Source organism: Filicampus tigris, chromosome 21, assembly GCF_054856515.1.
Source record: "Filicampus tigris isolate MCC_2025a chromosome 21, RoL_Ftig_1.0, whole genome shotgun sequence".
NCBI classification, from domain to species: Eukaryota; Metazoa; Chordata; class Actinopteri; order Syngnathiformes; family Syngnathidae; genus Filicampus; species Filicampus tigris.
This window is the reverse complement of record NC_141237.1, coordinates 325806-353595: the sequence shown is the minus strand read 5'-3', so window position 1 is coordinate 353595 and position 27790 is coordinate 325806. Positions and strand designations below refer to the sequence as shown.

At 50.9% G+C, this 27790-nt stretch overlaps 3 protein-coding genes across 6 annotated transcripts in view; 2 read left to right on the top strand and 1 right to left on the bottom strand.

Annotated features, from left to right (window-relative positions):
- Window positions 1-1837: 1837 nt before the first annotated feature.
- nrn1a (neuritin 1a) lies at window positions 1838-25882 on the bottom strand. Of its 2 annotated transcripts, XM_086020250.1 has the most exons (4): window positions 24004-25882; window positions 22262-22370; window positions 6303-6450; window positions 1838-4661 (listed from the first exon to the last, which is right to left on the bottom strand). In XM_086020250.1, the coding sequence occupies exons 1-4, from the start codon at window positions 24028-24030 to the stop codon at window positions 4424-4426; spliced, it is 522 nt and encodes a 173-aa protein (XP_085876376.1). In that variant the 5' UTR covers window positions 24031-25882; the 3' UTR covers window positions 1838-4423. The 2 variants fall into 2 exon arrangements, with proteins under 2 accessions (XP_085876376.1, XP_085876377.1); XM_086020251.1 differs by lacking the exons at window positions 22262-22370; window positions 24004-25882 and adding an exon at window positions 8861-9039.
- LOC147127013 (coagulation factor XIII A chain-like) lies at window positions 9143-18909 on the top strand. Of its 3 annotated transcripts, none has more exons than XM_086020209.1 (17): window positions 9154-11637; window positions 12377-12443; window positions 12547-12832; window positions 13326-13574; window positions 13654-13772; window positions 13838-13945; window positions 14411-14585; window positions 14862-15000; window positions 15390-15493; window positions 15622-15710; window positions 15785-15938; window positions 16015-16127; window positions 16677-16848; window positions 17291-17445; window positions 17555-17691; window positions 17770-17875; window positions 18211-18909. In XM_086020209.1, the coding sequence occupies exons 2-17, from the start codon at window positions 12414-12416 to the stop codon at window positions 18274-18276; spliced, it is 2202 nt and encodes a 733-aa protein (XP_085876335.1). In that variant the 5' UTR covers window positions 9154-11637; window positions 12377-12413; the 3' UTR covers window positions 18277-18909. The 3 variants fall into 3 exon arrangements, with proteins under 3 accessions (XP_085876337.1, XP_085876335.1, XP_085876336.1); XM_086020210.1 differs by having other exon boundaries at window positions 9156-11637; window positions 16683-16848; XM_086020211.1 differs by lacking the exons at window positions 17291-17445; window positions 17555-17691; window positions 17770-17875; window positions 18211-18909 and having other exon boundaries at window positions 9143-11637; window positions 16228-16821.
- Window positions 24301-27790, top strand: part of rreb1a (ras responsive element binding protein 1a) — a 34470-nt gene continuing 30980 nt past the window's right edge. The window contains 1 exon segment of the mRNA XM_086020198.1: window positions 24301-24865. The gene's annotated coding sequence lies outside the window, so the exon portion shown is untranslated.

Here is a 27790-nt window from a genome sequence, read left to right as displayed (position 1 = left end):
TATATGTATATATATGTATATATATATGTATATATATATGTATATGTATATATATATGTATATGTATGTATATATATATATATATTCATTTTGCGCATTCTTTCAAAACGATAGTGAATAAATTGAACACATCGAAATGTGTCGTGCCGTTTTCGACACCGCTTGTCCTGTGCAGGTTTGCGATAAAAATGTATGATTTTCACAATGTTTTGAATCGTTTCATTTCAGACACGCCAGTGAATATTGTTGATTCATTCATTTATTCATTCAACCTGGTCGTCTTATTTTCAGGGCACTGAATCGATTGCAACTGGACTCTTCTGCTGTCAGAGAAATGTAGAAATGAATATATACAGTAGTATCTCTAGCTATCGGTATCCATATATATGTGTGTATGTGAGTGTGTTATTAATAGTAAACAATACAGGTAATTATATTTTGCGTTTGTTTATGGCCTACAATACTGTTGAATATTTCTATATGTTGACAGTGGAGTGTCCTTGTCGGGCCTTTATTTTTCCTTCTTTGTTTCTTCTTCTTCTTTGCCGTTTGCTGACATTTTCAATGGATTCTTGTTTTTTCACGAGAGTAAAATATTTTGTGACTAGCTGTCATTGTTTTCCAGAATGGTTATACATGTATAATTATGAGGATTTTCCTTTTATGCTTTACATCAACACTCGCTTTTCACACCAATCGATTAATCTCGCACGTTTGCCTTCCAAATTGACGCTTGGGTGCTGTCAAAAAGAAAAGTGATCTTATTTATGTTGTGCTTATGAATGCTGCAGGGCGTGGTCGCGAGTGGCTTGAGGCCAGAAAGAAGTAACCTCGCGGGATTTCCCTCCTGAATATTTAATGAGCGGCTTTCTTCTGCAGGCCTTAATTGCGTCTTCAATTATTCAGCAGGCTCGCTTCCAGGAATTAGTCGGCGCCCTCCAAGACGCTCGCATTTGCAGTTCTCAGAAGTCGTTAAAAAAGCAACCCAAAAAAATATTTGTTTATGCGTGTTTGCTTTTTGCTTTTTTTGGTGGTGGTGGTGGGGGGGGGGTCAAATCGTATTTCAGTGGAGTATTGTGCATACATTATACGTGCTCGCATTTGTAAATAAAACATCTAACAGTATGTCGCAAATGCGATGGTGAGATTTTACCGACATGCGCGCAGACCAATATTCCTACTCGTTCACGCCACGTGAGCGTCATGAAATATGAAACAATGTTATTAATTATTAAAAAGAGATGTATTCCACGAACAATTGCGATTATTAAATACGTTTTTTGAGGTGCAGAAAAAAACATTTCGTTGTTTCCCCTTTTCAAAAGAGCTATTTCTCGGGGGATTATTTCATAAAAAGAAATGTGGGCTGATTGTTAATAATAATAATAATAATAATTAATCATGCTTAATACATACGGTTAATCACATCCGCCCAACAGTTGAGACGTCGTAGGTTCGAATCCGCTGGTCTGTCCTCCGCGCGCCTAAACACACACACACACAAACACACGCGCGCACACACAGATCCACCCCCCCCATTTCCCCCCATTTCCAGCAGACTTCTCGCTCGACTGCGGGTTTGCCGTCTGTCAACTTTGTTAGTCTGCGGCGACCAATTGAGGGCGACCCGTCCCACTTTTGATGTTCGGGCAGCTGAGGCCTCCTCATCTTCTTCGTCCTCATCTTCTTCGTCCTCATCTTCTTCCTCCTCATCTTCATCCTCCTCATCTTCATCCATCAAGACGGACTGAGCGTGAGCACCATGCAGCTCAGTCATGTCGTGAAGGCGGGCGCGTGTGCAAGTATAGCAGCAAAAAGACAGATTGCGTCACAGACGTCCTTTCAAAGAGTGTTTTATTTTGCACGAAATCATGTTCTTATATTTCTATGTTCATTAAAAGTGGAATAAAGTTTCTATGATCAATCTTTTTTTTTTCCTTAGTAATATTTTCTCGAAAGTACATCATAAATCCTTGTAAATTATTTGGATGATTTTTGGAATGACTTGTAAAAGTTGTGAGCAAACAAACAGAAACCAACGGAGGGATGAAGGTGTCATTATTATTATTAAATCTTATTACTAGTTATTTATTGGAACACAACAGTCTTGATTCATTGATGAATGGTTATTGATTGATTGGTCGTAGCTACACTGGCCATGATGTCGCGGTGGTATTGCTCTTTTGCTTAGTTTTCTTTGTCTTTTTTTGCCGCAATCACAAACATAACAACGATAACGCTAAACTTTCTACTCACGTACAAAAAGCAACTTGTCAAACATTTCAGGAAACCAGCACAAAGTAAACTTCAGTCCTCTCTTCACAAAGTCTTTGCTAAATGTTAGCTAACCTGAAGGCACGCGCATGCACCGGGCGGGCGCTCAACACTGGAACGTTAAAGTGCTAACATAAAACATTAACAGGCTCAAATGTTGAAATGCACAAATGTTCAAATGTAGAAGTTAAAACGGTGAAGATTAAAAGACGTAAAGGTTAAAACACTAAAATGTTGCAACGCAAAACAGTAGACCACTAAACGTTAAAACCAGAGCTAGGCATGTGACTAAAATTTGCCTTTCTGGCCTCTTTCGTCCGGCCGGCGCCAAATACAGTAGTCATGGCCCGTATAGGCCGCTCCGCCTATCGTTTTAAACGGGCTTCCCTTAGCGTTTCCGTCTACCAACTTTGAACAACTGCCGCGAGACATCTAAAATATGAACAACTCAAATGTTCAAACACTAAAACGCTCCATCGGCAAACATGAATACGCTGCTTTTACACCACAAAGCAACCATTTGCTGCCAGCCGGCTGACGTCGGACAAAAGCCGCGCCAAAGTCGCGCGTTCTCCTCCCGAGGTCAACACCCGGCTCCGGCCGATGACCGTTCGACGCCGAAATCGTCAACAAAGTGTTTAACCCGAGGTTGGCTGCATTCGGAAAACGTTTCTCAACAAAGACATTCATAGACGCAACTCGACTCCGGTTAGCATTAGCTCGTATCTGCGCAAAGGCTTGGACTCGCAGCGCTACGCTCGATGGCGTGTCGCGCTAAGCCGACGTTTGTGCTCATGTCCTAAAAAGGCTGAGGAAGTGACATCACGCAGGTCAACGACACTCACTTCCTGCCGTGGCCGTAAACACATTTGGGCTGTGTTGGGAATCAACCGCTGTCCACTGAAAATCCCTTTGCGCTGCGGACGGCTGCGTTGGGAAGCATTCGTCATTCCCCGCGACTCCCCGATGGCCGGATGCGCACTTTTGTAGGCCGTGCTCGAGGGAGAGCAGAAACCTCGGAAGTCGGGCTAACCTAGAAGCACGCGCATCGGGCGCCCAACGCCAAAACCTTCAAATGACAACATGTGCAAAGTAATACAAAAGGTCCAAACGCCGAGACATGTTCAAACGCAAAAATGTTGAAAATGTTAAAGCGTGAAAATGCCCAAGCATTCAAATGTTCCTACGTTACTTAAAGTCCGAATGTTAAATCGCTGAAATGTTCAAAAGTGAAACGTTGAAACGCTAAATCGTTGGAACGGCGCACTCCAACGTGCTAAAACTTTCAACTGCTAAAACGGTAAAGAGGGCAAACCGTTAAAACGCTAAAACGCAAATGATGAAACACAAATGTTAACGACGCTAAAAAATAAAACGCTGAATTGTTCCACCAATAAAGTGGTAAAAGAGTAAAACATTGAAACACAACATGTTAAAGCACTAAAATGTTAACACGCTAAAATGTCAACACACTAAAATGTTAAAATGTGCAAAAGATTAAAACAGCAAAACATTCCCGCACTAAAAGAATAGAAGACGAAAAGATTATAAGGCAAAATTGCTCAAACACTTCAAAGTGAAAACCGGGAAATGTTAAAAAACACTCGATGGTTTCAAAACAAATCAAACCGCGAGCGGTCTGCTCCCCGATCGCTCGACCGGACGCGCCTTTGGACGTAGTGCGGGCTGTTGTCCCTACACTAGGGTGGGATTCCCAACACAGCCAACCAGAGAAAGAAAAGAAAAGAAAACAAAAGCTTGCTAGCTCGCAAGTTAGCAAGCTAGCTGCTAAAAGTATTAGCCTTGCAAGCCATATTGCAGGGGAACAAATTGGTGCGCGGATGGCGTCGGGGAGCGGAATGTTGCGCCCGCCCAAACCGCCCGCCCGCCCGCCCGCCCGCCGACGTTTTCAGGTAGTCCTCTGGCGTCCCATCCGAATGTCCTCAAAGGTTCTTCGTCAAAGCGTCACGGAGGCCGCGGGACTGGACCGAGCGCCTGGAAGGCAAAGTCCAGGGCAAACGCAGGCCTCTCATTTTCTGTGTGTGGTGTTCCCTTTTTTTTGTTGTTTTTTGTTTTATGTTTTTTGGGGGGGAGGGGGGGGGGGCTCTTGGGGGGGCGGGGGGGGGGGTTCCTTTGGGGGTTTGTTCTCTTAAAGGGCCAACACCCAGGTCAGCAGGCTGGGCAACGACGCCAGGAGCACCCCCCACGGGCCACGGGACGCGCCCCAGCTGGGGGGGGCGCCGTTTCCCCCGCCACAAAGTTCAAACAAACTCCCGCGAAAATCCAGACTGCGAGATTCCTTCTTGAGTTTCTCCCAAAGGTCGTTGGCGCCTTCCTGGCAGTCGGACAACGCCGTGCTGGCGCACGAGTGGAAGTCGTCCCAGTAGCTGTCCGGACGGGAGGGGGAGGGGGCGTGATGGGGAGAAAGAACGAGAAAAAAAGTGACATGGTTTCCGCGGGCAAGTTACACTTTGAGGCCAGCAGAGTTGTACATTTTCAAGACTCAAATTTGCAAGACGGAAGCCGGAGAGTTTACATTCGTGTTCCAGTCGCCATCTTACAGCCATCGGCAACCCAAAAAGGAGGCAAATGTCCAAATTCAAGTGGTGATTGGAGTCAACTATTTTCCACATTCAAGTCCCAATCGTGCAAGATGTTTGAGCGCGCAAGTCCTTTTGAAAAGGAGGCACTCGTGCCAACGTTTTCCCGCTTGAGCATTTGAAAGCATTTTGGTGCCTTGCGGTTGGTTCGGCCATTGCATTTTTTGCAGTGCGGCGTTTGGCGGCGGACGCGCGAGCGCGCTGGCGCCCGAGCGCCAGTTCCGAGGTTTCGGCCAAAGAGACGAGCCCGCGGCTAGGCTAGGCTAGGCGAGGCGAGGCGAGGCGAGGCGGTCCGCCCGATGAAAATGTCCGGCTCGGGATCGGGAATAGCAATTACGAAGGGAGTCGCATATTTTCCCTCGGAAACCCGCGGTCATCTTACACCAAAACGTCGCGCGCTTTGTCTAAAAACGATTGGGCTGCTTCGGGGGTGGACAGGATGGCCCGAGAAAAGTGGGTCCTTCTCAAGGAAGGCAAAACAAATCCATTGCCGGCAGGGATTGCATTTTGGCGAACTTGTCTGGCCGTTATTGCCTCCTAAGGGGGCTGTAGCTCCGCCCGCCGGCCCCCATGCGAGCAATGAGGCGTGAACGTGAGCCCCGCGTGCCCTTTGACCCCGGCGTGTTCACGCTCACAATTAGCGTGCGTGCGGATGTGCCAGGAGGCGTGTTAACCGCTGCCGCCTGCCACGCCCCCCCTCCCCGCTGTGATCAAGCTGCTACCGGAGAATCAGTGAGCGCGCGCGCCATCTGGAGTGGGCGTGTTGCCCTCATCAAAGTGCGTTTCAGTGTGACACAAAACGCCGCCCACACGCATGTCTTGGACAAACATTTGGCCTTTAAAGCCACAAGGGGCGGACCTTACCTCCACGGCCAATTAGCCGCCGTCACGGGCGCAACCGCCACGTCCCCGTTGAGAAACGTCAAGCAAACCAACAACAAAACGAGAGCCTGCTTTCGTTGAAGCGTTTGTCTTGGTCACGTCGCTGAAATGCGCCGACCGAGCCGCTCCCGGCAAGGGCGTCATCGCGCGCTAACCAGAGGAAAGGCCAACAACCTTTCCCAATAAAGGCGCCTTTATGCCAGCACGTTAGTTTGCACCAAATGCGGCCATGTTTATTGGGACTCACGTGCCGGCAGGAGAGCCGCATCGCATCGCGTCGCGCGCGACCAAATGAAGCCACGGCAAGCTTGAGCTTGGATGATCTCGTTCAACCGGAAATGGACGTTTCAACCTCTCCACCGGGAAGATTCTCCCGTTCCCCTCAAAGTTAGACCTTCATTTCTGTTGGCGAACATGGGCTTTTTAATTTGAAGACATTTTTTTTCCAAGCTGACCATTTGAATTCAGGGGCTGCCAACGCAACAAGGTTTTGCCATCGCTTTTTGGATTGAGGTGCGTGCGGCTTGCGACGCGTGCGCATCCTACGTGCAGATCTTGCGCAGGTTCTGCTGGTCGTCGAGGTCGGCGGGGTAGTTGGCCATGTTGTCTCCCAGCTGCAGCAAACAGTTGGAAAAGCCTTTGAAGACGGCGTCACAGTGGGCGGAGCTCACCAGCGCCGACTGCAGCAGCCACACTGAGCCAAAAGCACAAAAATGGCGCCGGCGTTAGACCGCGTGCGCGCCGCCGCCGCCGCCGCCGCGTCATTTGGGGCCAAACCTTCGCACACGTGACGCAAACATGGCTGCCGTTAGCCCCGCCCCCCCATCCCCAAGGGAAAACGGCTGAGGAGGCGGAAGCTCCCGGTGACGTCACGCCGCGGAGGAGGTCACGTGACGTCCACACGCGCGCAAACGCTTGACGCGAGATGACCTCCGAAGGAGGAGCGAGAAGATTCCAAGGTGCGCCTGATGAAAATGCGCTAAACCCGCGGGGGGGGGGGGGGGGGCAATCCCGGTCGTCAAGAGCCCCTCTCCATGAGCCTGTTTTCATGCATCTCTGCCTACCTGAACACACTTGATGCAAGTGATCACAATCCGTATCGGAGCTTGCATGTGCAACGCTTGGTGACGAGCGGATCATTTGAATCAGCTGTGTTGCAGCCGGGGAGAGATGCATGAAAACAGGCTCATGGAGAGGGGCTCTTGACGACCCGGGATTGGGCCCCCGCGCAGCTAAGCCCATGCATGTCATTTGGCCGCGTTTGCCTCATGAGAAGCAACGAATGAGCCTGCACCGAGAAACCTTTCAGCGTGTGTGTGTGTGTGTGTTTGCTTTTCACGTGCACGGCGAGCGCATTTGATTCGCATTTCCATTTGGACTGCTTCGATGACGTCCCGTATTGGACGGATCGGGTCGTTGACTTGAGCCGATCACGCGATCTGAACCTTGGTCCAAATGAAAGCGCGCGTGCAGGACACGTGACGAGTCCTGACGACTCAACATCGGCAAACGTTGCCAAAGACAGCAAGGAGGCGCGGGTGACGTCACTTGACCTCAAGCCGCAGCAGTCACCTTTAGATTTATAGACGATTCGTTACACGCAAAAATGTCCAGAACATTTTCTTTCCTTTTTTTCGTTGAACAAAAAACATTGGGTTTTTTTTCCTCTTTCAGAAAAAATGTCGGTGCCTCTCTCGCTCTCGCTTTTTTGTACACAGCAAAAGTTCGAAACGTGCACATGGGTTGCGCCCGTTTGGCCGCTCTCAACTGAGCTTTGCCACGCGTTGCCTTTCCTTCACTTTTTCTATTGGGCTTTTCCTCTGAGTGCACGTCTCGCAAGTCTCTTCGCTCGTTCGCACCTCTTACGCGCACGCGCACGCGCACACGTTCCTGCAGTGCAGAAAAGCAGCGTGGTGCGAGCGAGCGAGCGAGCGAACGTACGTACGTACGTGCGTGCGTGCGTGCGCTCGACACACCCACCGCACACGCACGACAACGAATTGTCCCATGCAATCAATGTGCTCTCTGATTGATTTCGTTTCCTTGTAACGAAACGCCGGCCCCAAAATAAGAAACCAAAAAGTCTGTCGCATGAAATCAATGTACCATAACATTCGTAGGCCAACAATAATAATAATAATAATAATAATAATGGGGTCTTTCTGAAATGGAGCCCTGTGACGTCATGTAAGAGAGGTTCTTGTAACTCGGTCATAATGATGAGACAGTAAAACGCAGAATATGAAGCGATGGAAGAAACAAAAAGACGAAGGCGTGCGCGCTCACGAGCGCTGCAAAGAAAACGCGTCTTTCACACGCACGCGCACACCTCCACACGCACCGCGCTTATGCAACAATCACAACAACAAGATGCATCTGAAAATAAAAATAATAATAATAATAATAATAATAATAATAATGGGAAGAATGGTGCAGTCGGTCCACATATTAGACGGAGCCCGCCCGGGCCGTGCACCCGCGCATTCTGCGGGAAGGCGCGTGCACGCATGCACGGCTGCAAATGACATCATCTTTTTTCGTCTCATTTCGTTTTTGTTTCTTTTTTGTTTTTCGGCACAGCAAGCAAAGACGAGCATTGCGATTGTTTTCCTCTTGGAACGACCGAGCGCGGCCTCGGCGTTGAAACCGGCATTTGAGTGTCACGCGCAAAAGGACACTTTGGCACGAATAAAGGGGGAAGAAGAGAAGGAGGAAGATGGCAAGGGGGTGGGGATCCCCCTTGTGTGCGCGCGCGCGCACGCAACACACACACACACACACGCACGCGCGCACACACACACGCACCTCCATTCGCGCACACGTTGTAGTGCTCAGGTGGCAGAAATCAAATCAAATCAAATCAGAACATGCAATGAATCCGTTCATTTCTAAAACAGTGAAAGGGAGACTTTCCGCCACGAGTCACGCGCGACTACAAGGCAGGCAGGCAGGCAGGCAGGCAGGCAGGCAGGCAGGCAGGCAGGCAGGCAGCTCCAAATAACGGCAAACACAAGAACCGCCGTCCAGGACCAACAGGAAGAAAGAACGACGACGCGAAGAAGAAGACGACTTTCTAAAATGTCCTTTTGGAGCTCGCAACTCACCAAAGTGAAGCGCCAGCACGAGCACGAGGCTTCCCGCCATCCTCGGTGGACGCGCACGCACGCCCGCACGCACGTACGCACGAACGGACGGACTGACGCCGCAGAGGAGGCGCGCATTCCCGCAAAGTCACACGCACGCACACGCTCCTCCTCCTCCTCCTCTGTGCATGGCGGGAAGAGAGAGAGAGGGAGAGAGAGAGAGAGAAGGAGAGAGAGAGAGAGAGAGAGAGAGCGACTCCTCCTCCTCCATTCACCTTTCTTTCTTTGCGACTGTGTGTCGTCATGTGGCACTTCATGGACGTCACCAACGCGCTACACCGGCGTGAGGGCGAATGACGTCACCTTGCGCTCTTGTTTCGTGTGCCTTCCGCTCGCCTTCGTTGTTGCCGTCCGCCTCCTGCCCACGGTTGCGGGGCTCGCTCAGCACTTGGTAGCCTCGCAGAGGCGCAACACGTGCCAAGGAAGTCCGTTCAAAAGAGGCTTTTCGCGCGCGCGCTGACTCTCCTTCTCTTGCTCGTTATTTTCCACGCAACAAAGACAACAAGCCATCAAGATCAAAGCAAATAGAAAGCAAGGTCCGCTGCTTTTTGGGTCCTCACTCAAATGAGGGAGGGTGACGTCATCAGCGCTGTTGATCATTTTCACGGAGGATGACACCGACAACATTTCGTTTTGTCAGCAGCCAAAGTGATGCTTTTCAACTGTCCATCCTCTGTTCATTTTCATTTTCAAGAGAGCCTCTGTCGCAGGAAAGCAAAAATGACATTTGCATGCCCTTGGGATTCATTTCCCACCAAATCATAAGGAGGGTGTGGACAAAACGCTTTCTCAATTTGTATATTGAATTCGATTAAAATCTCTGTCTATGTGGCGGGTGACGTCACGTGCGCATTGTCAATCAATATGATTATGAACATATTGACAGAGGAACGCGGCTGAGGCCTTCCAGGGCCTGCTGGTGTGTGCCTTGAAACGGGTCTCCGGCGCCCTCTGGTGGCGCTCGAGGAGGAAGCAGAAGCGCAAGTGGAGCATCCCGAGCAAGACGAGCCCGTGTGTCAAAGTCCGGTACTATGCCCCTATGCCCGTGACCTTGCTGCTAACCTAGTAACACGGCATTTCACCTTTGACCTCAACGTGCTGCGACCTTCTGCCGTCTTTGTGAGGCCTGTCCTCAACGGGCTCAAGGGTCGAGAAAGCAGACTTGCAGAATTAGACTTGGCGGAGTTGCTCAATTCCGTAATAACAGCAAGAATAAAGACGATTTGATTTTTGGCCGGAATTCCCGCTCGTCATTTTGTTGTGAAAGGCCGGTCCGTCCCTTTTGTGACCTGCGAGCGCCGACGTGGCTCCTCTGCTTGACATCTCCATCATCTTCATCTTCATCATGGTGTGTGTGTTGCGCTGACTGAGCATCCAAAAGGTTTTTCTGTTTTTGTCTGGCTGCGCTGACCTTCCACTTCCTTCCTCCACTTTCTTGAGTCAAGTTGAACTCTTGGTCATCACGTGTTCCCCCCGACTTGTGGTTCAAGAAACCCTTTTCGGATGCAGGACGTCTTCATGGCGGCACGCAAGAATGATTTGTCATCATGGCGGCTGCCAACGCATGCGCATTGCTTGCCGAGCTTCTCCAAACATGGACAAACATGACGCTTGATGTGCAAGGGCAACACAAAGAGCGCGCACATGACCACCCACTTCCTTGCTGAGGTCACAAAATGTGGAAAGGTTGGAGGGCCTGAAGTCAGTGGGCACACAATGAGTGCCCAACACCCTTCGGATCCTTCTACTCGTAGCTTGCGGCCGCAAAGTCGTCCGGAAACAAAGACGTCCAACTTTGCACGAGTCCAAAATAACAACCTGCGGCAAATGAAGGCTCCAGAAGCAGAGTGGGCCACCGCGCCGCCTCGCCAGCAGGCAACTTTGCTGAGCCTGCGGGCGGACGGGTCCCAAACGGCAGTCGGGACGAGAGCAAAGCCTTCGGGCCGACACGTGGCCGCGCAAGCAGCCCACCAGGCCGTCTGAGCGTTTGAACTCGCGCTCGCCCTCGTGACGGCGGCCGATGCGCGCCGACGGCCGATGCGCGCCGACGGCCCGTCGGCGGCGGCTCCGACGTGCTCGGTTCATTGTGAACGGAGAGCGTTCGGCGGCCGGGACGGAGCATTCCGTTGCCTGGCTCAACGCGACAGTCAAAGACAACGACAATCCATCGAGTTGTACACGTCACAGCTCACATTCACAGTGGGAAAAGCGTTCCGGCGACTCATCTTGGCATCGTGTGACAAAAGCTCTGCATTCGCATGGGGTGCGTCGCCCTTTTCTATCCGTCAGCAGACGGGTTGCCGATCAATCACAAACATTCAAGCGAGCGCGCCAGCGGCCAACGGGTCGCTAAATCGCTGACACGTGAGCGCGCTTTGGCAATGTTGAGCACGAGCGCAAGCGCCAAGCTAACCGCACACAGCGGGTCCAGAGGCCAGAACAGCGAGGCGGGCTCACCACTCGCTGAGATTGCCGCCCCGGACCAACATCCTTCTTGTAGTTGTTGCGCGCCGGCGTGTCCGCCCCCCACAAAACAAGACCTTGCTGACTCGAGCTCCTCGGCAGCGGCGGGTCACGATGACCTCCGCGCAGGACGCCCAAGGTCAGAGGAAGTGAGACTTTGATTTTGCAAAGAAGGAAGTACTTGCTGCCTCCTGACGCGCTATCAACAGGAAGCCACTGGGCTATTTAAAGACGCTTCGACATCTGGTCGCCACAACGGCGCCTCCTTCGCACAGGTAAGACACCCGGGGCTCTGATTTGCTCGTGTCCCGCTGACGGCCGTTGTTGTTAATGCGCTCGTGAGGACGACTGCGCCGTCCCGAAATGTGCAAGGGCTCATCTGCGAAGCTTTTCGCCATTTCATTCAAATGGACATGGACGAGGAATCAAACTTGACTAGAGGTGCAACAATCAATGGACTCGGTTTCAAATTGTCCAAATTTCCGCCCCTCAAACAGGAGGTGGTCTCGGATTTCTGCGGAATCCTCCTTGAAAGCGGACCGATCACTCGCCTTGTGGCCAATCCACATCCGGGCCCAATTTGCAAACATCCTTTTCAACTGGGCCGTGGAAAACGATGAGCAACATTTTTGCCCCTCTTGCCGACGACGGCAATAATGGCAATTTCGGGCAGCCTGATTTCCGAGCCGTCCGTCTGACACTTGTGAAGTTGCGGCTCCCGATCCGGGCCGCTTTGTCCTCCGGGAACGTGTAAACAAGTCAGCCTCATTCGAGACCGACAACAACGTGCGTGCATGTCCATGGTTGGCAACGTGAGCGCAAAGCCTCGTTTGTCTGCACGTTCCCTGACACGGGCTGACGACCGGTCCGTGGTTTGTCAGTCCGGGGCAACCGGTCCAGGGAGTAGCCCTCCTCACGCGTGCTCAAAGCCGGCTGGGATCGACTCAAACTCAGCTCTGGAAAACATAGCTAGCGGGATGTCGCGTAGCCCTTTCTATCTGGTGTGTGTTTCAGCTTGCCATCTTCTTTGCACCGTCCATCTTTGGCCATCATGGACCTGACGGGGCGCTACAACGAGGTGGTGAGTGGGAGGCACACGCTCCAAAACCGACGTGGTTCAAAAACGTGCATTTGTTTAGCTCTCGCCGTAGCGCACCATAACAGACGACAAAATGTCACCGCAGCCATCCACCAGCAACCTGGGGAACGACGAAGACGATTTCCCCTTATTCGAAGCTTTCCAAGACGACGACAAGGAATTTGAGGATGACCTTGACCCGCGAGGCTGGCGAGAGTCGCTGAGGGTGGAGGACGTCAACATGTGCAGGGAGGTCAACATGCCCAAGCACCGGACCCAAGCCTACGACACAAAGTACCTGGTGGTCCGCCGGGGACAAGAGTTCGTCCTGCACGTCACCTTTTCCCGACCCGTCACCCCCAGGGACAAGTTCAAGCTGGAGTTCCTGATTGGTGCGTCCCGGCCCGTTTGCACACTGACCACTCCGGTCACGTCACTCGACTCCGGTCGGACTCAAGTCACCGAGTCTAGGATTTGGGACTGCTTGGCTAAAACCCGTTGAATTTAGTGAGACTTGATTTGACTTGAACTACATGACTTGACGAGTCGTGCCAGTTTCCGTTTGAAAAGGGGCATTTAAGGCCCCATTTGGGTTCTTGAAAGAAACGTTCCTTTTTGAATGCTGTGATGCAGCGTACAGAGCAAGTAACACAAAGGGAGATTTGAAGATGACTACATGCGGATTCAAGGCTTATGTTTACCCTAACCCGAACCCACGCGCAAGGTTTTCAACTCAAAGATAAGAGGCAAGAGGCATCGTGACTTGAGTGGACTTGCTTGAAATCTAGTGGGGACTCCGACTCTGATTTGTGCCGCGGCACTTGGGACTTTCCTGACAGTTGAAGGTTAAGACTTGAGACTCCTTGTGACTTCCTCCGTCCTCAGGTTCCAGGCCCTCAGTCCGTCGGCGCACCCTGGAGCAGGTGACGTTCGGCACGCACCGCAGGGGTCGCTGGCCGGGTCGGATCGTGGAGTCCCAGGGCTCGTGGCTGCTTTTGGGAATAACGCCGCAGGCCGACTCCATCGTGGGGAAGTTCCGCATGTACGTGACCATCGTGACCAGTAGAGGCCTGCAGCGTACTAAGAGGAACCCGGACACCGACTGTTACATGCTCTTCAACTGCTGGAATAGAGGTGAGTGGGCGCGCCACATCAAAGGTTTGTCGCGCCCTTCCTTCTCCAGTCGATGACGTTTTCCTTTGACGGCCCGCAGAGGATTCTGTGTATTATCCGGATGAACAAGGACGGCAGGAGTACGTTCTCAATGACATGGGCGCCATCTACATGGGCTCCAGAGAGACTTTACTCAGTCGCGACTGGGTCTTTGGACAGGTGAGTTCACGCACGAGCTAACGGGCTTCACAGGCTAACGAATAACATCCGGCACGTCCCTGCAGTTTGATCGCGGCATCTTGGACGCCTGCATTTACATCCTGGACGCATGCCGGATGCCAATCAGAAACCGCGGCGACGCCATTAGAATGGTCCGGAAGGGCTCCGCCTTGGTGAGCCCCGACCGCTCTTCTTGCTCTGCAACCAGGACGACATCTTTTCAAGCCGGTTTCGCTTCCCGCCTTACGCAGCTTTACTTCTTCTTCTTGCTCTTTGGGACGAGCCTATTATGGCCTGGCCGCAAGCAATGTTCCACTCCCATATGTGCCTGTCCTCTGACTTTGTGGCTGTAACTCCAGCTACAGTATCTGCAAGTCATCCAGAAATCTCCCGCTTGGACCTCCACTTTGTCGCCGACGTGGCGGCTCCGTTTCCGGCATCCTTCTACTGTCCGTCCAAACCATCACAATGTCGCAATGTCTGATTTTATCCCTGATCCCGTCCAGCCCCGTTACTCCCAAAGAAAATCTCAGCATCTTGCAGCTGCGTCTCCTGTCTTCTGCTGATGGCCGTTACCGCCTCCAAAGCATACGACATGTCTGGTCTCCCCAGCGTGCTCTCGACGTTTCCTTTCGCAGATTAACTCCCAGGATGAAGACGGCGTCCTGGTAGGCAACTGGAGCGAGAATTTTTCTGGAGGCACGGCGCCCACCCTGTGGACGGGCAGCGTGAATATCCTGCTGCAGTACGCCAACACGGGCAGCCCCGTGCGCTATGGCCAGTGCTGGGTGTTTGCCGGAGTCTTCAACACCTGTAAGAGCTCCCTCCGGAGGGAGCACGCTTACTCATGCTCCGTACTTACTGTATGTACGAGTACATAAAGTAGTGTAAAAACAAAAAGGCTCTGGTAAAAGTAGCGGTCCTGATTCAACTCATTGAGTTACTGTGGGTGTGTCAAAGGGGAAAAGGTCGGGCGCACTGACTAACAGTCACCCGATTAGACTGCCTGATCTCAGTCAGTCAGTGTCAACCACCGTTAACTTTCGGGAACTGCCACTGTGGCAATGACAATAATTGCTCTTTTGGCAGTCCTGCGCTGCCTGGGCATCCCGGCCAGAGTCATCTCGAACTTCTTCTCGGCTCACGACAACAACGGCAACCTGAAAATCGAACTTATCTTCAAGGCCGACGGATCCGCGGACGAGCGCAACACGCACGACTCCATCTGGTGGGACCCCACGCAGGCGGACACACGCACACACACACACACACACACGCTCACACACTCCCCGTCCTGAGCGCAGGCATCGTATATACGCAGCCGTCCCGTCAATGTCGCCGCCATAGTGGATGTTGCAAAGCGGACAAAGTGACGAGTGGCGATGGCAAGATGCCTCATTGGGAGACGTAGCAACCCTTTTATTCCTGAAAGCCAGATCTCACGGGATACGGACTGAACAATGGCCCTTTTAACTTGGTTTTGCCAAAAGAATTTGTCCCGTGTGTGCATAACACTGCGACTTCCCACGGTCAAACCGGCAGCCAAGCAAAGACGAAGACTTTCTATTGAACTAAAGTGCCTCAAAGCGACGTTGTCGTGGCCGTATGTCCGTGCAGGAACTACCACTGCTGGAACGAGGTCTACATGAAGCGCCCCGACCTGCCCCCCCGACTGAGTGGCTGGCAGGTGGTGGACGCCACCCCCCAGGAGACCAGCGACGGTATGCGGGGGTCTACTTGGCCGAGCAGCTGCGCGGCGTGGGATTTTTGCAACAACAACTTGTACACTTGCTTCAAAGTGGAAGCTGAAGACCTGACACTTCCTTGTCACATCCTCCCACCTGTGCAGGGCTCTACCGCTGCGGCCCTGCCTCGGTGCTCGCCATCAAGGAGGGTCTGGTGGGCCACTCCTACGACGCCCCCTTCATTTTCGCCGAGGTCAGCTACCAAGTCTGGCCGCACCTCTTCCCGTGTCTTCCGGCGGTTAATGTCAGCGCGCGCTACCCCCGCAGGTGAACAGCGACGTCCACTACTTGACGCAGGACAAATACGGCAACGTGATCTCCACCTACGTGGACAAGAGGCTGGTGGGAAGGGGACTCTTCACCAAGCACATCCTGGTGGACGCCCCCGACGACGTTACGTACACGTACAAGTACGCCGAAGGTGAGGACGTCCCGATTCCGGCCCGGGCTGCCTCCCGGCCCCACTCCAATGCGCGCGTGTGCATGTGTATGTGTAGGAAGTCCTGATGAGGCCAAGGCCATGGTGACTGCCCAGGGCTTCGGTTTGGCGAGAGACGACGCTTCGCCGGGCACAGATTCTCAGATCACCTGCTCACTTTCCACTGAAAAGGTGTCCTCACGTGTCACGATACCTGTGCCATCATACGTATTTACATTCGTCTCTTCAGATGTGTCTTTGTATGTGTCCTCGTGTGTCATTTTGCCCTTAGGCCTTCATACGTCTTGGTGTTTGCCTTTATTTTTTCATGTGTCCTCCCATGTCTTCATTTTCACGTGTCTTCTCGTCCTCAGGTTTGTCTCGACATTTTCATATGCGTTTTGACCTGCTCCATATGTGTCTTCGTATGTGTCCTCGTCACGTTGAAAGGGGAACTAAACCCCAAGATTTTTTCTGCAAGAATACATTGTACGTGCCAGTACTCGTCCAAACACGGTACTGCGTTGGTGCAATAAGAAGTCAACAGGATAGTTTATCCGTGCAAGTAGGCCGCCACGTTGGGCAAAATCATTCTCAGCTGTGACGAAGAACGGGTCGTAGAAAGTTGCCTGCTCCTGTGTAGATTTCAGCAAAGAGCAGCCGACAAAGAAGTCGTGCACATTTCAAATGTGATGACATCTTGCCAATGTGTCTTCATCCGTGTGGCGATGATCTCCCGAGGGTCAGGTGGAACTGGGCAAGGACGTGGACCTGGTGGTGGAGTTCCAGAACAACAGCGATACGGCCCAAACGGTCAAAGCGCTGGTGACGTGCGCCGTCATCTTCTACACGGGCGTGCTATCCAATCGCTTCAAATCCGAGCCCGTGGAGGTCACCGTGCCACCCAATAAGAGTGAGTCGCCATCCCAATACCAAATAAACAACATTCGGTTCATCATCGGTGATCAGAAAAGAACGATTTGGCTTTCATGCAAAAATGATTTTGCACCCACTGACCGAATTGAGCCATGCAATAATCGACAGGCTCATCGATTTTTCAAAGATTCGGTATACCCCAAAAATCTTAGCGCACACCCTCAACACAAACCAAGTCCCACAAAGAGGCTAGGCCAGGGTCATGGTGTCCCTTCCGCCAGCTAGTGGTTGGGCCTGTCATGGGCGTCGCTAGTTGAGCCAAGATAGCAAGGCAGCGTTTGGAAGCAAAGAATAGGTTTCGGAGCAATGAAGTGAAAGTGGATCACGGACGATCTCTGACGGCGCAACGGTCGCTAACGGTCGCTAATGGCCGCCGTCCAGCGCCTTCCGATTTTGATGCTTGACTGGCTGGCTTGTAGCCGAGCGTTTGGTGGTGAAGGTCGAGGCTCAGGATTACCTGAAGAACTTGGGCTTCCAACGCTTCCTGTGCTTCACGCTGGCGGGTCACGGTGACACGGCCTCCCTGAACAACATGAAGGTGGTCTACCTGCAGGCGCCCAACCTCCAGCTCAAGGTAGCGCACGCACTCGACACGCATCTCCACGCCACGCCACGCCACGCCACGCCACGCGCCGCGGCCGCGTCAGATGGCGAGTGCATCCCGCTGTGCTGCGCCCCCGCAGGTGAGCGGCGTTCAAGCCGTCGGCCAGGACATGTTTGTCAACGTCTCCTTCGTCAACACCTTCGACTTCCCTCTCTACAACGTCACCTTGGCCATAGAGGGTCCTCGAGTCATGACCAACAGGAAACGCTTCTACAAGTATGCACGTCCGCTCCCGCGCTGCCGTCGGGGCGTGCCTGTGTCTTCTTCATGTGTGTGTGTGTGTGTGTGTTTCAGCATCATCCAACCTCAAGGTTCCTTTAACTGGAAGGAGTCCTTCATCCCGCAAATAACTGGAAAGCGCACCCTGGTGGCCGTGATGTCCAGTGCCAATCTGTGCGAGGTAAAAACCTCATTTGCCATCAGCCGCTTGACACGCGGGCAGGGCCCTTCGTTTCAGCTTCTCCTTTTTCTTGGCCACTTTCCTTTCCTTTTCTTTCCTTTCCGAGCGAGCGAGCGAGCGAGCCAGGTGACTCCTGGCGCTCCGGGGGGGGGGGGTCGTTCACCTTTGTGAAGCACTTTTGTGAGTGTGTGATGAAAGGCTAAGGAAATACATTTGACTTGACTTTTCCTATGGTTTGTTTTATTGGTGCATATTGACAGCCAAGAAGATTCTTTTTGTTGTTGATTTGTCCCGACTTGCACCAACGTCCTTCCACATGTTGTCTCTTTTTGCAGATTTGGGGAAAGGTTGACTTCATGGTCGAGGACAAGCTCAAAGATGAACAAGACGCCTCAGACTGATGTGGGCCACATTCGCTTCTCAGCTGGATCCAACAATCATCAATCATCCATCGTCATTTGAAAAGCATGACGGCAAATCCATTTTTGATCAAAGCGGCAATGTGACGAGGCGGCCCCAAAATCGATGTTTGCAAGGTGCCACTTTTTGGGAAATCCCAAGAAATAGACATTTGTGTGTCCGCAAAATGGCCTTTTTGCCTGAGGCTTTTGTGTCCAAAAACGCCTTCGGATTGGAGCAAACCAGAAAGACGTGATTATTTGACTCCACATCACCTCCGCCCTTTCACTTGATCTCGTACTCCGTCTTCTCCGACTGGCAAACAAGTCGCGCTCCAAAAACAGCCAGCAAAATGCCAACGGCAGCCAAAACTCCGAGAGCCACTCCGAGGCCACGCGACTCGACTGGCGCGGCCTCAGTGGAACACGATTGGCCGGAAGAGCTCGTGCATGTCACTCATCCATTGTTTCTTCCTTTGAGGCCTTTCCGGGTTTTGGGAGAAAAAGGCCCTGATGAGGTCCACGCCCACTTGTCACATTGCCCATCAATCAAACCAAGTGATTGTTTCTCTCTTCAGCCAATTGCTCAAATGCATTTCTTGCTCATCTACTAACAATAAAGCAAAGTCAAAAGAACTCACACTGTCTCTAAGCATTATTATGACTAGTCCGCATTGATTTTAGTCTTGTTACTGTCGCAGTCAAAAGTCATTTATGACTTTTTGAACACAACTCTTTTGAACGCACGGCCGCCCGTGGACGACTTCCCGCTCCATCCCAACACACAAAAATCCGTTGGACACGCTGGACACATCAACATGGGCACGGTCCCGACCACACTCAACACACTTCTAGAGAGCACAACGGTCATCTCATCGCCAGCCTGTGCCCGCCATGTTTCTTACACAAAGCCATTCAAAACAACAAGAGTGTTATTTGCTGATTGATTAGCTCATGAGAAATCAAGTATCTGGACTCAAGTTAGTTATTCTCAGCAGGGACGGCTAAAAAGTTATCAACAAACTTTAGTTGCCCCGCCGCAAATGCCAGTCCAGAGAGTGAAAGGCCAGCCTCCTTGTGCCTGCTTCTACTCCTGAGGAGCTCGTTTACCTGCCGCTTGAGTCCAAAGCTAAAGCGTGGCAGGCGTTTTGACTGTCTGGACTGGGATTTGCCACTTGTGGCAATGCGCCACGATTCTCGCGCTCCTGGCAAGCGGAACGGAGCAAAGGTTCCGGTTCCTGGGCAGCTGGGCTGTGAGCGACGTGAAGACACGCTTGCCACGCCCTGCGCCTTTAAGCAGAGCACAGGAGTGGGCGGGCAGGCAGGCAAACAAACAAGTGCTAATCATCTGTCACCAATGGAAACCGGTTTGGCAGGGCCCTCTCCCTTTCCCTCTCCCTCTCCCTCTCGCACCCGCTGGCCGCTTCTGCATCTGGAGATGTTTTTGGCGTCATCCCCATGCAGCCAGCAGGTGTCACCGAGGAGGTGGAGGAGGCCAGCAAACGTCTCACTCTCTCACCGTGTAGGCAAACGTGATGGCGTGGACGGTCGAGTGGGAAAGTTTTGCAGAAACTAGCAAAAGTGAAACAACAGTTTTGTTCAGGAAGTACAAAAAACAGAAGTAACCACAACTACATTTTACATTCATAAAACGAAGTAAAGCTAACATTAATGCTAGACAAAATGTCCTTTGTTTTCATCTTTGGCAATTCATTACATAAAGGAGCTTTCGGCCTTGATTTGAAATGTTTGAATTTTGCTATTACTGTTCAACGTCCAGAAGAAGGAAGGTCAGTTACTATTATTGCGCTGCAAACAACTGAGAGCGTGCGTGCGTGCATGCGTGCGTGCGTGCGTGGCTGGAGTGCAACGTTGCTCGAGAGCAACGCTAGCTTGTTTTTGCCACGAAAGCCGTCTCGCATGAACGGAATTCCGACTCACTCGTTGGTCCTCCGAAGTTTCTCATTGGCTAGCGTGAAATTAGCTTTGTGATCGGCAACTATGGCCCGCCCATGGGGACGGCCGTGTCCTGCATGCTGCTTGTGAGTGTTTTCATTGTGTACTTGTCCTTTGAAATCTTTTTTTATTTGTATTTTTTGAATAAACAGTGGAAAGTTGGGGCCATTGGACGTCAAGGAAGACGGGAAGCGATTCCCGACAGCCACGAACTCCTTCTGGTGAATGGATGAAGCCGGGCCATTGCGTTCGATGCTTGGCCCCTCGGCTACATCTCCATGGCGACCGGCCAATAAATAACATGGCGCACTTTGTGCTGCCGGAGACGCAACTTTGTGTCCTCGCCACTCCTTCCCAGACACTTCCACGACTTCACCTTGTTGTTCCCCACGGGCCTGACGGGGGAGGGGCGGGGGGTCCGGGTTGCAGGGGGGGGGGGGGGGGGCTGGTCGCACAACTCGCCCGCTCCGCGTTAGTGCCAGCTAGCCAGACCTGAGACGAGAACGCCGCGGCCGGGCAGCTCTTCCATTTCATTGATTTGATCCAATTGATTTGTTCTTATTTGTTTGGTTTGAGCAGCATCGATGTGCACTGCTTGCTCTAACAACATGGCTGCGGACAGACAAACAGACAAAGTCTTGGACAATTTGGGGACTTTTCCGACCCCTCCGGCAACCAACATACGGATTTCCACACTGTTTTGCTATGACGAGAAAGGAGCCCGCTGGAAGGCAATCAAACACGCTGAACATTTCAAAGACAAAGTGCTCACTAATATGTTGTGTAACAAAAACAAAAACAAAAACAAAAAACAATCACACATATTAGGTTAGAGTCCTATTATCACCCTGTCGCAGTCATCGCAATAGCAAGAATGACGTTGTCAAGTCTTTTGATTGACAATCAAGTCTTGACTCGTTGCTGTGATGGAGGAGTCGTGTGACCGCACGCGTTTGCCTCGGTGGAGCAGTTAGCATAGACGAGCAAAGTGATGAGATTAGCCATGTCAATCGGTTCCAAAGGTTGCGACAGCGACCTCATCACAGCCAAGCAGCTCGTGTGCTAGCGCAAGTGCTAGTGCACGAAAACAACTGCACGCCTTTCATGTTTTCAAGTTACTTTGGGATGCCTTTGAAGCCTCTTGGCCTGCACTGGACCAAAGGCGGTCCCTCATACCACACGGCCGGCCGGCCTCATGACCACATCGGGAGTGGGACACAGTGGACCGAGAGAGTTCCCGAAAACGTCCGCAGAAAATTCCTGTGTAGCGCTTGCCGAGTCAGGAGAGGGTGAATGATTTCATCCCTCATCACTCATCACTGCAGGTACATCGCGATTGCAGGCCCGGAACCATTCATCCAACACTTCTGCATCACCACATGGCGGGTTTTACACAGCCGACTACATAGTTGAGCCATGTGTCAAAGGAAAATGACTTTTGCAACACCACTCAGGTGGAGGCACAACAATTCATTGATTCATTGACAATTAAGTGATGCTCAAATGACTCGACAACTATTTTGATAATCGAGTATGGGTTTAGAGACCTTGTTGAACTTCAAACTGCCCAAATCTCCGGAAAACTGCAACTATTCTACCGATTTCTGTTGTCGTCCAAGAAAGCCGACATTGCAAACATCTGCGTTTACTTTGGAAAACGATTGCTCAGGGCTCAGGAAACGACCAATCGCAGCTCACCTGTTTTCTGAAGCTGAGCCATGGTTGGTCTTTATCTGAGCATTGAACAACTGCGATGTCATTTTCGGTCGACAGAAGTGACAAAATGGCAGCCCCCTGAGATGGCTAAAAACAGTCAGGTGGATTTTGCTGCTTCACTCGTATTCTACAAACACAATATTAATCAGAATGCCTTGTTTCAACTAGTGGAGCTGCGTAGAACATATTCTTGACAAAAAAAATGTGTGTTGAGTGTCTTCTCTCCTCATTTTGTGCGTTGTTTACTTATGTCTCACTTGGTGTGAACCTGACAGTTGACTTCCTCTTTAAACCAATGTTGACAAGTTGCACCTACCTTCATCAACGTCGTCGTCGTCAGCGCAGCAGCAGCAGCAGCAGCAGCAGCAGCAGCAGCAGCTGCGAGAGCCTTGATGGGAGGAAGAGGCCTGGCGGGTGAGAGAGGCCTGGAAAGGCAGGCGGGAGGCAGCATGTTGAAATTCAACGCTCACATATTTGGATCACAAACATGCCCACTGCAGTTTACACAAAAGCGCCGCCCGAGTGGCCACGCTGGGAAGTGCACCTTCCGTGATGCTACTAATTACTACTGGTTCAAGCTGGGCCTCGTACATAGGAAAGGATTTTTCAAATCTTTTAAGATTGTTCATCTGTTACGGAGGCCACACATGAAGATTAAAAAAAAGAAAAAAAAAAAATTGGGCACAGTTTTGGTCGTACAGTGTGTGGTGTGCTCCGATTAGCTCAACACACAATGTTGATACCAAGTCCTCCAAGATGATCACGTCATCTCTCCAAAACTAAAGAGAATGAAAATTACCCAACCTGATATGTTACCCAAGTAATTTCCAAGGGACTGAAGGCGGGTGCGTTGTCGTTAACAAAACACAACACACTATTTCATATGGGACACAATGTTTATTCATTCTAATATGTTGTATTAACAATAAAATATCCATGTGGCAAAGAACGGTTTCCCGAATTGATACACTTAGCATTGCGCTTTGAAAATCTTCCAGGCGGGGCCAGCGCGACGGAGAAATTGTGAAGAAGGCGAACATGACGTCATCGAGCAACATCTCTGACTTGTCGGCTGTGAGGTGTGCTCATTGTAGGTTTTCTTTTGATTCATTTCCTTTCTCCTTTAATTAAACAAGAAAAACGGAGCGACTAATACTTGCCGACAGCATGTCATCACCATGACCGTTTGGCCAGTGAGGTCACGCATGCCCTGAGTCAAATGGTCAGCGGGCGGATCCAGCTCACCAAATATCAAGTTTTCTGCATCTTTTTGAGGGCTTTTCGTTACGTTTTTACCAAAGTAATCATCGGAATGTCATTATTTGTACTTGTACTCCTTAAAACAGTTTTTAGGGTAACTTTTGTTTCGTGTCCCATACACTTTAAGGGCGCTCCCTTGTTTGTCAGTCAGGTCGTTAGATCCGTCGGGTTTTCCCACACGCATGAAGATTTTTGGTCGTAAATATTGAACACGTTTAATATTTAAGATTGTCGTGACAAATGCACTCTTAACACGTCTCAGGGCACAAAATTATTTTATAGGACAACCTCAGAAGACATAAGATAGTCGTTCACTTGTCGTCCTTGGTCGGGAGGAACTGGACCAAATGTGTGGACTCTGTCAAGTTCACACACATCACCCTATCACACACATTGAATGACAGTACTGTATTGAATCAACAAACAAGTATGACAGGACACACTAACAGTCAAATCATCTTGTTTTGAAGATTACATGTTTGTATTGAGAAACATTGAGATTATTCAGTCCCCAAAAATTTTTTTTTTTTACTTGTTACAATCTCAACACAACGTTGTCTCTTTTGGTGACCATTTCAGACAAAATAATTACAAACAATGAAGTGACAACAGTGACTCGATTAAAAAAAAAAGCACGATGACACACATAAACAGTCAAATCATCTTGATCTGGACATTATATGTTTGTAACGAGGAACAAACATTCAATATTAAGGGATTCATGTCTAAACTTTGACATTGTTTTACTTGTTATAATCTCAACACACAAATACAAAGTTGCTTTTTGACACAACTCACCGCCCAGGGTTGAAATAATATCAACATTCTGCCACGGAAAGTTGATTTAAAGTTGATTTAATTCACAGGTGTGCTAAACTTGTCAAATAGAAGAAGCTGTGTAGTTTGAAGCTACAAGCTAAGCTAAGTGAGGCCTTAGCGTTAGCATCCTCCTCGTTCATATCCTCTCGCGCAAAGTCTCGCGAGACGTTGCGCTCTTCGGATGCTGCGCTCGCTCTTGGACGCCGCAGCAAACCAAGAAACAAGACGGGAGGGGGGGCGAGGCACGGGGGGGGCACGGCAGTGTTTGACGAAAGTTGACTCGTCAAACGACAAAGTTTCAAAGAAGTTGCTTGGTTGCGCGTGCGCGCAAAGGAGGAAGAAGCCTCTCGCAGGCGGGCGTGTGCGCGTGCACAGAGATGCTTGATGGCCACGTCCCCTTGGAGACACACACACACACACACACACACACACACCAACACGTGATGGGCTTTAGTGCGCGGCTTTAGAAACACACACACACACACACGGAGGAGGAAGAGGAGGTGGAGGAGAGGCCAACGACTCAAACACACAACAAGCCTCTTCTTCGAGTCTTTTTTGACTCGAGTGACTTGCGAGAGTGAGAGAGGGAGGAAGAGGAGGGGGAGGAAGAGGAGGGGAGGAGGAGGAGAAGCCGGAGTAAAGTTTGTCCAAGTTTGCACATCCCTTCGGAAACGCCATTTTGATTCGTCTCCTCTTCGGATCAACTTTGCAGCCTCTCCGCCGTCACTGCCTTCATCTTCATCCTGCTCATCGTCGTCGTCCTCCTCCTCCTCGCCCTCGTCCTCGTCGGCCGCCACGATGTCTCGGCGCAAGCAGCCCAACCCCAACAAAGTCCACCGTGAGTGTTGCTCTTCTTGTTGCTTTTTCGGGGCGCTTGGTGTTGGGCGAACGTGTTTGGTGTGACTTGTTGGCCGCTTGTTGACTTGTTGCCGTGTGCCAAGTCAACTTTAAGATGGCGAGCGAGCACTTTTGCTCCCTCCCCGCGTTGCTGGCTTCCTAGTTTGATGCGCATCCAAGCGGTGGAATTCAGCGCGGCTGGCTCCCTTCCTCCTTCCTCCGCCGCACTTTGAAGCTCATTCGAGCCTTTTCGCACTTTCGGGACAAACTTTGGGCAGGGGGCAGGCAGGCAGGGGGAGGGGGGTCGTCGTCGTCAGGAGCTTTTACCCGCGGGGAGGGCGGCGCGGCCGGGGTCAAAGTGTGCTGGCTGCCGGAGGCGAGCATCCATATCTCGGGTGCACTTTGGTCGGAGGCTCGCTGTTTGCCAGTCAGTCAGTTAGTTGGTGGCCATGTGTAAAGCTTAGCACACGCCACCGTCAGGCCAGCGGCAAGCACAGCGCAGGCTTCCTGCAGGCGCCTTCAAAGTAAAGCCACCTGTTGATTTGTTGAGGGACCAAATTTGGCTCTCACTAGACGTGTTCTGATGCTTTCACGTAGCATGGAGGCTACACGTCGGGTTACGTCGTTTCACTTGCATCTGTGAGATGACGACGGGCGCTTACTTTTGCCCCCCATCATCCTGTAACAACAACTATATGATTGCACGTGCACGGTAGTTACGAAACGGAAAGACGTAAACCACTGGAAGAGCTTTGCGAGTACAACTATGTCCCAGCCCTTGTGTTGTAATTTGGAGGGACGCGGGCTCGGCTTCCGCTCACATCGCAGCTAACAGCTGCTAGCTGCACAGTGGTGCTGTGACCTTGCCCAGACAAATTAATCAAGAAAGTGAGCCTCGTTGTCGTGTAAAATTGGTCGAGGCGACGGTCAGCCGTCGAATGTCGGCGTTGGGAGCGGAAAGCGTCGCTTTTGTGGCTCTTTGCTCACTTTTTCGACGCCTTTTCGACACTTTTAGCGTCTCTGTTGACGTGACGCCTGTTGCATCCCCCCACCCAGCTCGTGTCTCCCCCCCCACCATCTCACACACGCGCACGCTAACAGCCTCCTCGTTGACTTTCGCGCGTGCTCGTCACTCTTTCAAGCATCTTGACCGCGGCTAGCTCGTTAGCCGCTTAGCTTAGCTTAGCCTCGCTTCGCTTTGCGCGGAGGAGGATGCTGGCCGTGTGTGAGGCGTCATGACGTCACCGTGTCTTATCTGCGTGAGTCAATGATTGACAGCTGCAAGAAGTCGAGGAGGACTTTTGCGACCGCCTTCGGGAACTGCAGTTAACTTGTTGCGACACGACACCGAGAAGATGCTGGTGCCACAGTGTGACGTCACATTGAGCAACCGTGTTGATGAATGGACGTTTGGTACTTTTTTTAAGTTGTCTAATCAACACGTTTAAATGTGCTGCGGGAGTGACGGATGGATGGACTTCTCTTATTGTGTTTGTGTGTGTGTGTGTGTTGCGGGAGTGACGGATGGATGGACTTCTCTTATTGTGTGTGTGTGTGCTTGTGCGGTTCCTGCAAGATGTGATGACGAGGAAGATGGTGAGGATATGTCCACCTGGAGGTCAAATGACAACAAAATGGATGTTTCAAATGACACAAAATAGTGATATGCACCATAAGGACAGTCATGTTAGTCTGCTAACGGTCATCGTAATGGCGCTTGTCTCAATGTGAGGAAACAAACTTGGAGAGGCAACGCTATAGAGCCTCCTACAAATCATCCAGTGATCATAGGAAGTTTGAGCAACCTTCTGCATTATTTTCCAACTGATGATAAACCATATTAAAGTTCAAGTCAGTCAGCCATTTATGCCAAAACATGTTGACAGCCTCCTAACACTGTGTCAAGAACCTATGGCAATAACGTGAGAAGCTTCTAGAGTTCTTCTACTGATGCCAAACCATGTCAAAAACCTCTATTAAGTCATCCACTGATGTCAACCATGCCCAAAGAAGAAAATATTTGACAAATCTTCTACTTATGTACATGTTGAGATGCTACTAGAATTCTTCCATGGATGATAAAACATGTTTAAAACTGGCTAGAGGTCATCCACTGATGCACGCCACATTGAGATGCTTCTAGAATTGTTCCACCAATGCTAACATGTTAGCATTCCAGTGATAGTAACACATGGTGAGATTCATCTTGTAAAAAAGTTTCTAGAAGTCACCCGCTGATGTTAATACATGTTGAAATGCTTCTGGAATTAAAAAAAACTTTAGTAGTCATCCACTGATGCCAAAGCATGTTGACGTGCTTCTTGAATTCTGCCACGAATGTTAACAGTGAAGAAAGTCACCCACTGATGCCAAAACCTTTTCAGTCTTTGAAGAGTCATCCTCTGATGCTGACAATGCGAAAAACCTCTCGGAAGTGATGCAAACATGCGCTTCACGCTTTGAGAAGTCACCTCCCGATGTTAATACATGCTTCAAATGTTCCAGAAGTCATCCTCTGATTTTAGTACAAATAGAGATGCTTCGAGAAATGTTGCACTGCTGCTAACAGGCTAGCTTCCCGGTGAAGACATTAGCACAGTTGCATTTTGCCTCAGGCAGACGCGCATCTCCACCTCTCGCCGCCTAACTGGCCCGTCCACTGGTGTGTGCGTGCGTGCGTGTGTGCGCGCCTGTGCGCGTGCGCGCGCTTTGTTACTTTTCACATGCGCACGTGTGGGAGGGAGGAGCGCCCGTCAAACCATCAAAGTGCTGGGAATTCCTGGGCGCCGTGGCGACCGGAGGATGCTTCCTCCTGACTGGCCTGGAGGCGGGCCGAGAGGCGGGCCTCGCCGTCACGTCGTCCAACATGCGTCGAGCACAAAGAGCATCTTGTCCGCCGCCGCCTCCTCCTGCATTGTCGGCGTGC

Bases quoted from the DNA above. Each gene is read 5' to 3' on its own strand.
- nrn1a (XM_086020250.1), bottom strand. From the start codon at position 24,030: ATGTTGATATTATTTCAACCCTGGGCG. The intron at 22,371-24,003 runs GTGAGTTGTGTC...CTGCCTTTCCAG, and splicing joins TATTATTTCAACCCTGGGCG to GCCTCTCTCACCCGCCAGGC. The intron at 6,451-22,261 runs GTAGGTGCAACT...CTTTTGGCTCAG, and splicing joins CGACGACGACGTTGATGAAG to TGTGGCTGCTGCAGTCGGCG.
- LOC147127013 (XM_086020209.1), top strand. From the start codon at position 12,414: ATGGACCTGACGGGGCGCTACAACGAGGTG. The intron at 13,773-13,837 runs GTGAGTTCACGC...ACGTCCCTGCAG, and splicing joins GCGACTGGGTCTTTGGACAG to TTTGATCGCGGCATCTTGGA. The intron at 17,876-18,210 runs GTAAAAACCTCA...CTCTTTTTGCAG, and splicing joins CCAGTGCCAATCTGTGCGAG to ATTTGGGGAAAGGTTGACTT.